Genomic DNA, 11,409 nt, shown 5'->3' with positions numbered 1-11,409 from the left:
TTTTTTTTTTTTTTTTTTTTTTTTTTTTTTTTTTTTTTATAAAAGTCAGAAAGTTCTGGCCTTGGGTCTCATTTTTTATTTTGTATTCAACATATTTCTTAATTTTCAATTTTGTGTGATGGAAACTTTGTCTAATTTGTCTCTGATAAGGGAAGCTTAGCTTCTTCTAAACTTTTTTTTTCGAAAAGAGAGGCATTCAACTGTCTTTTTTATTCCAAGTTAAATGATTTTCACTTGGATTATCGGTATTGAAAGTTCGATTACTTGAGAAAGTTAATTTCACGAGTAATACCTGACAAAGTGAAAGTTCAGGTTGTTAGTTGAATTTCCTTTTTAACTCTTCTTATTTGCCCTAGAATTTCTCTCTCTCACGAATGTTTTGGTGTAGTGGTACTGAAATTTTAGACTTTTCTTTCTCTTTTTTTGATCTTTTTCGTTCTTGGGAGAAAGGATACAGTGTAATGTAAGTTGCATTTGTTATGGTACTGAAATTCTAGACTCTTCTGGTCCTTGTTCCTGCCTCCAATTTAATTTTCTATCTCAACAAATTTTTTAGGTAATTTTCACGAGGATCGTATTCTCTCCAAAGAATTATTCTCCATTTGTTTTTCTTTTCAAATCTCAATTACATGCAATGCTTTCATCTTGAAAAAGCTTCATTTAAATGGCTAGTTTTCAAGAAATCTCATTTTAAAGTTTTTCTTAACATTATATTTCATATGCATTGAGATAATTATCCAGAAATATAGCACTGGTGACGAAGGTCTTTTTATAAGTATTTCTTAGGTATTATTTTACTTGATTGAAGCTTTTTTAAGTTTTAGCTCTATTCCTTATATATATATATATACATATACATACATATATATGTTTATCTACATATACATACATACATACACATACTCGAATATGGGACATATGTGTGGGGTGGGGGAAAGAACATCCCTATGTACAACACATGATATCACATATTATCTTTTGTATAATACTTACCTCCTCATCAGCTTCTAGGTATTTGCCATTGACAATTCTGAGAGTGGAATGCATAAAGAGTGAGAGAGGTAATTTTCTTTAAGAAATAAATAGTGATATCATTGAAAAGCACTTTCCATGGACCATTCTTCAATGTTCTTGGGAAAGCATAAGGACGCATTGAAATGCTAATAAATACACCCAGCTCTTTGTAGAAAACTGTCAATTTAGGAATAAATGGTCTGATTCTTTCTCGAGTGTCTACTCTTTTATAGGTAAAGGAACATAGAGAAGTTAGAACTCAATTTGGATTCGTTTTGTACTATCATTCAATACTGAACGTTTGTTCGACAGTAGGTAACATCATATAAGAATAGTGTAGTCTTTCAATGGTCATCTCTGTCTGAATTGTTTATTGATTGTGCTTTTCAGGATATTTGTATTAATTGGGATTCTTTTATAGTACTAAGTCGTCATTTCTTTTCTTTCTGTTTCTTATTTCCTTCTTTGGATCTTGTTCTTTTGAACTTCTATTTCTTTTCATTACTCAAATGAAAAGTCTAGTTACTTGTTGGGAAAAGAAAGAAGAGGATAGTGTAGTTGATAAATGATGTCGATATTGATTTCCGTCCTGTTGAACTTTGGGTGTCATCAGGCAGAAAACCTTAAGCTCTTAGGACCATTCATAGAACCATCGTAATGAACAGTTTTACATTTAAGTGTCTTAATGATCAACCATCTAACATCCAACACAAATTTTCAACCTTCCAACATCCAACACAAGTGTCCCCCTTTGTCTTATGTTTTGAACACCTTGCACCACCAATACAATGTGAAGAGCCATATGTAAGCTTTTAACCGAATGACCATTTGTCAAATAGGATCTCTGTCATACATGAAATGTTTTTTTTTTGTTTTTTTAATTGTCTCAAATAGTTTTAAGTAAGGGTATGGGACGTGGGTATATGTGCTGTTATAAAATTCTCTCAAACACGTTGAATGATAATTCTTCTGTTTTTAAAAAATCTTTTGAAGAATATCACTGTGGAATCTGGAAATTATTTCTTAAAAGCTCGTTAAATATTAAAACAAATATACTGTCCATAGCCCATTTTCATCTGAACTAAAAAAAAATCCTTTTCTTCTACTTGTTAGCTACATTTATTTGACAAACAGACCTAGCCTGTCTCATTTAAATCTCATTTAATCTCATCTGCACCGCTCATGAGAAGCCACTGAGCCATCTGTGAAGTCTGACTGTTTGATCTTAGTCTTCCACAATTTTGTATAATGTTTTGATATTTTACTTGTGAGCGTTTGACCTAGTTTGTATTAGTTTGTATGCATTTTGACTAATCTCAATGACAATTACCGGATCCTACTATATTTGGTGACCATTTTTGGAAATTAAATTCTCGGTAGGGTACCTTTATTTGAATCTTTCCCCTTTGAACTTTCTTGAAATGACTGTCAAGTCAATTCGATGTGGTTAAGAGAAAAGTGGATGAATCCCATTAAATAAGTTTCACCCAACTGGTGAAAAATGTCATCTCCCACGCAAAGCAATTGCCATTGCAATAATTGCCCCTTTCTGAAAATAAATATGCGCTGTTTGGAAGCCAAATCTGAGAAGACCTGGTTATTATGGACCATATTTAATGGACTCAGTATAGGCAACAATGCAATTCTGATCGGTATTCAACTATATCTTCTGCATCAGTCATTAATGAGCATCTAAGGAAACATTTATGCAAATGGAAGCCATGCTTTTGGTGGCAAATTTCTCAAAATGAAATGGGCCTTTGGCTTAAAATTTTACATCAGAAAAGCATCATCCTCTTGGGGTTTGTTCATATTTTATAGCAATATTTCATCCTGGGTGAGTGGATTGATAGGAAAAGGAAAATCCAATTTATTTCTTTGTACTAGAAGATGCCCTTGTAGAACTGTCATTGGTAAGTGTGTCATTGTTTCGTTTTATAGGGGGAACATTTATTGTCACAATTTATGTGAAGAGGCAGACTAATTTATTATAATCAGGTAGAACAGAGGAATTCATTACAACCAACTATATTGGTGTAAATTTATTTACTTTGTTTTTTAGAATATTATTCAAATACAATGTTGGAGAGTTGGCAATGATAGAAATTTTATTGGTGGTGATATTCAAAGTCAAGTTGACTTCTACATGCTTGTTTGTTTGTTTGCTTTCACAGCATTTAATTTACTAAACTATGTCAAGGTTTTGGACATTAAATACAGCACCATACTTTTCTTTTTCTCTGTTTGTTTGCTTTCTGCTATGTCAATTTTTACATATTTTGCTTTGTACTTTAAGAACAGATGGGAGCCTATGCTCTAGCACTCTAGTGACTTAACATTTGTGTTGAAAATCTTTGGTGCAACGTATAACTGGGGTCTACTCTTTTTCTTCTTTTTTTTGTATGGATTTTTAAAATTGAGCATGTAGATGTAGAAGTCTAAGGATGAAAAGTTCCAAGGAACATTTTCTACAATGTCTCTCTTACAAAATTGTATTGGTTTATCCTTGAACAGATTCCCAAAAGAATGAACCCTGAATCCATAGCTAAGAAGGGTTTGCGCTCTGATGAAATATATCATAAGTTTGAAGTTTGCAGTCTTTTTGCGCAAGGAAGAGTATGGATGAAGAAGATTACTCTTCTAGGAGCTTCCCCATTCAAAAAAATGTTCAAAGAGGAGTGTTGCCTAATGTCCCGGTTATACTTGTCTAGGACGTGTTGTCTATGCCCGCATGCCCATTCCAAACCCCTTTTACATGCTTTCATTTTAGATAGGTCTTTATTATTTCACGTTGTGTTAATATGGGGGTGTATGACCGTTCACCAAAATCATGCCCTAAAATATACTATAGGAGATATGACTAGTTGTTACTTCTTCTTATTTGGGTTATGTGCTATTAAAGTCGTTACCTAATTGCTTTTAGCTTATAATATTGTTTTCTTTCAAATCGTTTTCAAAATATTCTTCCGGTCATGTTTTCTAAAATATTTCTCTCAAATGTGACTTGGAGTTTGAGTATATGTTGACGTTATCTACGAAGTCTGAATTTTTCATGGTTGATTTGTTCGCTGGATTAGAACAAATGTCGTACAATCGTTATTCCATCGCCACAAAAGTGAGACGTCACGGAGAGTGAGATTATGTGGTTGAGATGTAAATGGAGGGTTAATCATTTGGGTTGGGATTAAAGATTTGAACAAGTGGGAGAGTCTCCTCCTCCCACAGGCTTTCTGTATCTTCAGAATTCTTATTAAAGAAAAGAATTCAGTACATCCATGCCTCCTTAATTAATGGTGGCCATCGACAAGGTGGTCATAAAAGCTCAGAAATTGAGATCACCAAGCTAATATCTCTCTCCAATTAATATTTAATGGTGGCCATAGCCATATCCACAGAAAATGCTTGGCAGTGGGAACGCTACGTGTTTGGCAAGGAATTTGTTTTCTTTCTATATTCGGATGTTTCAACATTTTTAAAAATAACCTTTCTTGAATGCACAGTCTTTCAATCCACATTTTGATTTCTACATTAAGCATTAATCTTGGTCATTGGGTAACTAACAAAGTTGATTATACCAAGCCACCCTTTTGGGTTCGAAAAATGTCCACGACATCGTGTTACGCTATCTCATTTTAATTTACACAACACATCTTCATTGAGTTTTTGCATTGTTTAATTACCTATAATGCAACGGTACTATAGTAGAATCATTCATACCACCAGCCATGCTGATTTCAAGTAGGTAAATCCTAAAATGCGACTTTTTAGGAGTTAATTTTAACTTCGAGAATTGTACATGAGATTTTGAGACCACATAAGTAAGGCGCAGGGAGAACTAAAATATCGAGACGAACATAGGAATGGAAAAACTACAATAACTGAAGAGGGAAGGGTCAAGGCTATAAAATTAAAGATAAAAGACATACTCACAATCAATGTCACAACTCTTATAAGACAAAATAAAAGGCAAAAAGAGCAGATAATCAAACAATAATATAGGAAAAAGAGAAGCATTTTTAGTCTACTCAAACCCAAAAGGGATCAGAGAATGAACGAACACCTATACTGATATATGGAATCCCCTTATAAGGGGTTTCCCATTATCAAACAACCACCCCAGGCCACTGCTTGAGGCTCTCAGCAAAAAAATTAAAGCCTGAACTTCAGCCCTTTGCTCTTACATTCTTCCAATAGTTAACAAACATTAATCATCATATATTTGGTGAAGACAACAGGTGGATGGAAGAAACCCAGGATCTTCAGAAAAGAAAAAAGGAGAAATTAATCCATAACCAACTCCTTCAACCTAATCTTCTTTTGAGCCACTGGTGCACTCGGCACCGACCTCTGTCTCAGTCACTGCTGATGATGCAGTCGATGTCATATCGTTGCTAGAGCTGTTCCGAATCCTTTTTGATGTTATAGCGGGGTTGCTCTGAGGATCAGAAGTGGTAGGCCTCTGCTGTCCTTCTTCTGCTAATTTTTTAAGAAGATTCATGACGGTAGGCACAAATGTGGAAGACAAAGAAAGAAGTCCTGGAAGCTGGTGGCAAATAAGATCAGACGTCAGATTCCTTGCATAAATGAGGGGTTTTTTTTTGGTTGATCTTAATAATTCCAAGCAGTGAAAACAGGCACCAATGGTGCAGAAAAATAAGGTCCTACACAACATAAGTTATATTTGATACTTACGAGACCATTGCTAAATTGACCAGAAACATCTAGCTGCACCCACAGGGCTTTGGCGAGTAAATACAGAACAAATATAACTCCCAAATATAATGGATTTCTGTCAAATAATGGGAGTAAACATGAGCTTAGAGAAACCAGTGGAAGATCAAGCATTTTATAATGCAGAAAATATCACCACAAACCTCAAAAGGGTCATAAATTCATTAAACCCGAGAATCACCATTGCAGCAATTGCCCATGGCGGGGGCAACCAGTTGTTGTTACGTTTGCTGGCTTCCTGCAAAATATAATAACGTTTGAGATAGACGCATAAAAATATGTATATATGTTCCAAGAGAACTGAGTATCAAGTGTGAAATTATTGAAGTGGTAATCAGATTTCCTTTTTCTTTATAAGAAACATGGAACAGGCTGTTCAATTAGGCTTATCCATCACAATGAGTCCATGACTCATCAACCTCTTTGACTCAAAATAAATTAGTGAAGTATTATACTAAATATCACCGGCCAAACTCCAAATTCATCGGCGGACTGGATTCTGAAAATGCCTTTAACATTTGGGAAATCGATCAAATATGATATGTTATCTTTGCAATTATTGCAGTAAGATCTTCATCCAAACCCACATTTGATCTACACAATTATTTAAATAAACCCCCCGAGGCTAAAGGAATCTGTCTGACCACTAAATATATACTTTAAAACCGTCTGACAATTTTCAATTTTACGAGGGAGCAATAGCAACATCCTCCTTGACGTAAGGTCACCAGCATGTAAAACAAGTGTGGTCCAAGAAGTAAGGTTCTTTAATATTCAATAATGCCGCAAAATAAGAAGACCAAGGATTTATATCCTTCTCAACCAAATAAAACTAACATGTCCTCACTGACCAACTAAACGTAAGGATATTCTTCAGGAACCTCTGGTGTGAAAGAAATGCAAGGATTTTCAGGGATGTTTTCTCGACCTTCGATAGCTTTCTGGATTTTATTTTATTCTATTTTATGCTATATATGGGTGTAAACATGTTTTATTTTATTTTGTGCTATATATCTTCTTTGACTTCTAATCGAAGATCTTTTTTGTAATTCACCTTTTCGTGTTGGGAGCATAAAAGCTCCTGTTATTTCATCTATGAAATTTGTTTCCCTTCTAAAAAACAATTTACTTAAAATAACCATTGATGTGAACAAAACCCTCCCATCCTTTTGCCTCAGTGACCAAAAAGCCAAATAGAAAAATAAATAAACAATAAACCAGATGTTCATTGCAAAGTTCTAATCTGATCATATCCAAGAAAAACAACTTAAATAAAACATCTAATTTGTTGTAAATTAATTTTTTTCAAGTTAATACTTAAGAAGTTTCAGTATTACCTGGGCAGCAATGGCCTGAGAGACAGTGTATTCTGTCTCCACCTTGAATTGCCTCCATATAGATTTACACTGAACAGGACTAATCAATGTCTGTGTTGGTGAAACCTGTAACGAGCAAGCGATGTAAAAACCAGTAATGGGGACAATACAAAGACTTGTCTAAACATGGGAGAGAGAATCACCGTTCAAACGATGATTCTGAGACCAAGACAGTGACTCCTAGTAGAGAACTTACTAAAGCTCGATAGTTCTTTGGTAAATTCCACTGTCCTCCCAAAGAGACAGAATCATTTTTGCTCGTATCCTTTATGCAACAACTATAAATTTCAAGAGATGCAGACAAGGTGGGGAAATCAGGACTCTAAAATACCAACCTTTTCCCATGAGCTTGAGGCAAGAGGGTCAGTTGCCACAATGCTCCTATCTTTTGTATTGCTACTGTTTGAGACATTCAACAAGGCAGATGACAGAGTATTGTCTATCTCACCGGAATCATCTTCATCCAATCGTAAAGCAGCCATAACAGAGAGTAGCTTCAGGGACTACAGCACAAATATATAATTTAAATATAAAACATAAATATACAAATTTATAAATAATAGGAAAAAAGGAATCAAAGACTAATAATATATGGTGTCATACAGCAGAACGAGCGGTTTTGGTGATTGCCCGGATATCTTCTTTCCCAGTCCAAACACGTGGCATTGAATCCGCATCATGGCTAAACAATGTGGAAAACCTGTTCACAATATTAAACAATATCAATACCAATGGATATTGGATGGCACCAAAGAAGAAGGTGCAAATCAGATGCATCCATGAAAAGTTGATACCTATCCTTCATACGGATCAGGACTCTTCCAGCTTCTTCCCTTGTTTTTGATTCAACTACACCCTTAGCATAATTCTCAAGACTGGTGACCATTTTTTCTTTGGTTTTTTCATCCATATCATAACCCACCAATCCTTTAGACAGCTCAGAGATGGCAGACTCAGTCTCTCGTTGGAGAAGTTTTCTTATGGCTGGCCATGTCTCGTTATTAGCTCCATCAAGCAAAGCTTCTACGGGTCCTGACAATGCTTCCTTCAGTTTTTTCTGCAATCATTATTATCATCTTCAGTAATGCTCAGAAGGACATAATATGGTATTCACCCAGATGGTACAAGAGTTTCAGAAAACCACGAGGAAGTCTAGGAGAAAAATTAGCACTCAATGAATGCCTTCCAAAATGAACTAGATTAAAAGTCCAGTATTCAAGCCATAAAACATGACTTCACCTCTAAATGTGCAGAAAGTTCAGATAATTTATCGGCACGAATAGTCGCAACATGGGCATCAATATCACGTCGAAGTTTATCCCTTATTCTAGAAGTGTCCCAGTTTGCTTGCTCAATGATAGCACCTGCAGTTATAACAAGTCAGAAAAGATTACCGAATAACAAACAAAACTCATTCTAATCCCAGAGAAAGAATGGAAATATTTCAATAAACAGAAAACATTTTCTACCATAAGAAATCAGGAGCAGTTGCCTATTTAACTGTCCTCCACATATGAAAGGAACAGAAAGGAAACAGCCAAATTAGATGCAGGGTCATATTAATTCAACCTACCAGCACATTCAGTATCAAAAATAGCCATATAGGTTTGAGAACAATTAGCGGCAGCAGAAGAAAACCCTTCCCCTTCATTCAAAGCTTTGTCAAAAGCCTCCTTGAAATTATCAAATGTCCCAGACCTTATGTGTCCCAACAGCGATTGGAAAGCTGGTTGAACAAGCTAGTCCATGAGGAAAAACATTTCACAAACAAATGATTATCAAGATAATAAATCCAAAGGAATTTATTTTGAATAGAAATTATACTTTCAAGAAAAAAAAAAAAAAAAAAACAAAGTATTATGCAGCCGCTTTCAGATTTTAAAAGAAATACTTGGAAATATTACTTGCAACAATTTTTCTTCAAGTTGTACTCTCTTGGCAGATCTCACACCCTCGTCAAAAAATGTGGCTTCTGCATCATACCTAAATCATCAAAGTACAAAAAGCTTATGATGAACACACTAGCATAGCAATGTTCAATAGGTAACAAAAAAATCAATCATGTTATAGACACATCAACGTCTTTCCTAAGTTGCAGAAAAGATCCTTCACATTTTCAAACCCAGACCATGGCTAAAGTTGCTATTGTTCTNCCCCATCCCCCCCCCCTCTCTCTTCTGATGTGGAAAAAAAATAATCAAGATAATGCAACTATAAGCAATTAAGATGCATATTAACTAATATTCAAAAAAACCAACAAGTGGAAATGAAGAATTTGATTTTTATCATCACAGCGTCTTGTATTTTTGGTTGAAAACCAACCTTCATTGGTATAGATAAGAAAGATACAAAAGAGACCCCCAACCCAGTCTATCAAAGAAGAAAACATGCATACAAAAATACGACCCTCAAAGGAATCGAACTAAACCAAGAACAGACTCTAATCTACCAAGTTAAGATCTAATGAATAATTACAACAAAATAAAAAGCCCAAAGTGAGGCACTTGTTAGGACTTCATAAGTACTTGTTAGGACTTCATAAGAATTTATCACTGTTAAATTATACTTGAGTTCACTTCAAAGGCCATAATGAAATCATCATTTAAAAAAGTAACACCACTACGGAACTGACAATCATACACGGAGTAGTCCCTAGTGATAACCCTACTCCATCAGAAATACAATTATCTTATGAACTGGATAAGGAATAAAGAAAAATACTTGATGAGGATAAAAAATGACGTACAATACAATGGAAACCTTCTGTTTACATGACCTTACCCAACTTAACTCCGATCATTCAATGCTAACGTGAACAGAAAATAAATGTATAAGATTACTAGTGTTCACTTGAATGCATCCTGGATAACTATCAAAACGTGTTACACAGGCTACTTACTCTGATAAACAGGTGTCAATGATCGAACTTAGCTTCTTTCCAAAACCTTGAACTGGGCCGGATTGTACTTCTTCTTCCAAACTCAACCAGTCCTTATAGAATAAACAAATAAATTATACGGTAAGTTTTTACAGTAGGATATATTAGGAAGGGGATAACAAAAGACAAGGATAAAATTAAACGCCTGTAGATAATACCTGATTTGACGCAAACCAGGTAAACTTCTCATTGGCAATTTCTTCACAACGAACAGTAGCCACCATAACCTGTAGACATGCCATCGATCAAAGTTGGGACATTTAGCTATATAGTCTGAATATGAATTTGGTCACTGTTGTACCTTATGGGCTGGAAGGTCAAGATCCCTGTTCTCCTTGATAACTTTCCAGATTTGCTGTGCACTAAAAGAGAAACCTGAAGCAGGAACCACTCCCCTGCGATCTCCAGCAAGCCCTCCTGGGGCAATAGAATGGAAGAATCTCTGTCTCAAATTTGCCACCTGAATTCCAACATAATTATTCATAAAATATGTCAAGAACGTTTATTTAGGAAAATACAATGCTCTGACCATCACATAACATTCCTATACAGGAGTAGAAGAAAAAAAAATCAATACTATCAGAAGTATGTAAAAGAAAGGAGAAAATGTTGAAATTCGCAAACATAATTCCTCCTAACAACCATAACATGTGCATAATACCAAAAACTGAGGAAAGCCAAAATAAAGATAGTAAAAAAAGCCTATTCAGCCACCATAAAATAGAACGTCCACAACTCCAGTAATTTATCAGGAAGTTCTATGTAGATAATATTTCAAAATTTTCTCAGTTTCTATTTTTGAGGTTGAAGGGGGAATGAAATAAGATTAATTTTTATATGGTACTGAAAGTACACAATTTCACAAAATCCATACCTGCTCCTTGAATTGCTCTTCCTTTTCTTCATAACTAGATAAAGCAGTAACTTCAACCTGATAATTCAAAAGAAATCAATATAAGGATCATCATAGAATTCAACTTTCCTATAGAAATCCATTTGTCATAAAGAAAATGAGGATTCACATTAAAAAATTCGCTAAGTGGAGTATCCTTGTGGGCGTGTGGCTTAGGAACAGAGTCCCATATCTGCAGTCAAAACAGAGGTGGAGGAATGCAAGTGAGAACAAAATAAAAAACACTTTCTGGGTGTCACAATGATTAAGAAGAAAGCACCAATAATTTACCTTCTGTACATCCTCTCTAAGAACGGGCTCTAAATTTTCCAATGGTGTCTATATACAAAAAAAAAAAAAAAAAAAAAAAAAAAAAAAAAAAAAAAAAAAAAAAAAAAAAAAAAAAAAAAAAAAAAAAAAAAAAAAAAAAAAAAAAAAAAAAAAAAAAAAAAAAAAAA

At 34.6% G+C, this 11,409-nt stretch overlaps 1 protein-coding gene and 1 long non-coding RNA gene across 3 annotated transcripts in view; one reads left to right on the top strand and one right to left on the bottom strand.

Moving 5' to 3' along the window:
• LOC111488778 overlaps positions 1 to 3,887 on the top strand; it is a 6,644-nt gene extending 2,757 nt beyond the window's left edge. Inside the window, exon 4 of the long non-coding RNA XR_002719262.1 lies at positions 3,529 to 3,887. This is a non-coding gene — a long non-coding RNA (uncharacterized LOC111488778). The remainder of the gene's footprint in view (positions 1 to 3,528) is intronic.
• Positions 3,888 to 4,893: 1,006 nt separating this feature from the next.
• LOC111488555 (protein ROOT HAIR DEFECTIVE 3) overlaps positions 4,894 to 11,409 on the bottom strand; it is a 10,102-nt gene continuing 3,586 nt past the window's right edge. For both annotated transcript variants that reach the window (XM_023136347.1, XM_023136348.1), the window contains exons 9-24: positions 11,243 to 11,290; positions 11,082 to 11,144; positions 10,934 to 10,990; positions 10,361 to 10,519; positions 10,218 to 10,286; positions 10,021 to 10,112; positions 9,026 to 9,104; positions 8,695 to 8,860; positions 8,361 to 8,485; positions 7,916 to 8,178; positions 7,725 to 7,821; positions 7,457 to 7,624; positions 7,083 to 7,187; positions 5,889 to 5,983; positions 5,707 to 5,803; positions 4,894 to 5,557 (exon numbers count right to left, since the gene is read on the bottom strand). In XM_023136347.1, coding sequence (XP_022992115.1) covers positions 5,321 to 5,557; positions 5,707 to 5,803; positions 5,889 to 5,983; positions 7,083 to 7,187; positions 7,457 to 7,624; positions 7,725 to 7,821; positions 7,916 to 8,178; positions 8,361 to 8,485; positions 8,695 to 8,860; positions 9,026 to 9,104; positions 10,021 to 10,112; positions 10,218 to 10,286; positions 10,361 to 10,519; positions 10,934 to 10,990; positions 11,082 to 11,144; positions 11,243 to 11,290 — 1,920 coding nt within the window. In that variant the 3' untranslated portion in view covers positions 4,894 to 5,320. The remainder of the gene's footprint in view (positions 5,558 to 5,706; positions 5,804 to 5,888; positions 5,984 to 7,082; positions 7,188 to 7,456; positions 7,625 to 7,724; positions 7,822 to 7,915; positions 8,179 to 8,360; positions 8,486 to 8,694; positions 8,861 to 9,025; positions 9,105 to 10,020; positions 10,113 to 10,217; positions 10,287 to 10,360; positions 10,520 to 10,933; positions 10,991 to 11,081; positions 11,145 to 11,242; positions 11,291 to 11,409) is intronic.

The sequence above is a fragment of the Cucurbita maxima genome, unplaced genomic scaffold (assembly GCF_002738345.1).
Source record: "Cucurbita maxima cultivar Rimu unplaced genomic scaffold, Cmax_1.0 Cma_Scf00013, whole genome shotgun sequence".
NCBI classification, from domain to species: Eukaryota; Viridiplantae; Streptophyta; class Magnoliopsida; order Cucurbitales; family Cucurbitaceae; genus Cucurbita; species Cucurbita maxima.
The sequence above is the reverse complement of the archived record's forward strand: the minus strand, read 5'-3'. Positions and strand labels throughout refer to the sequence as shown.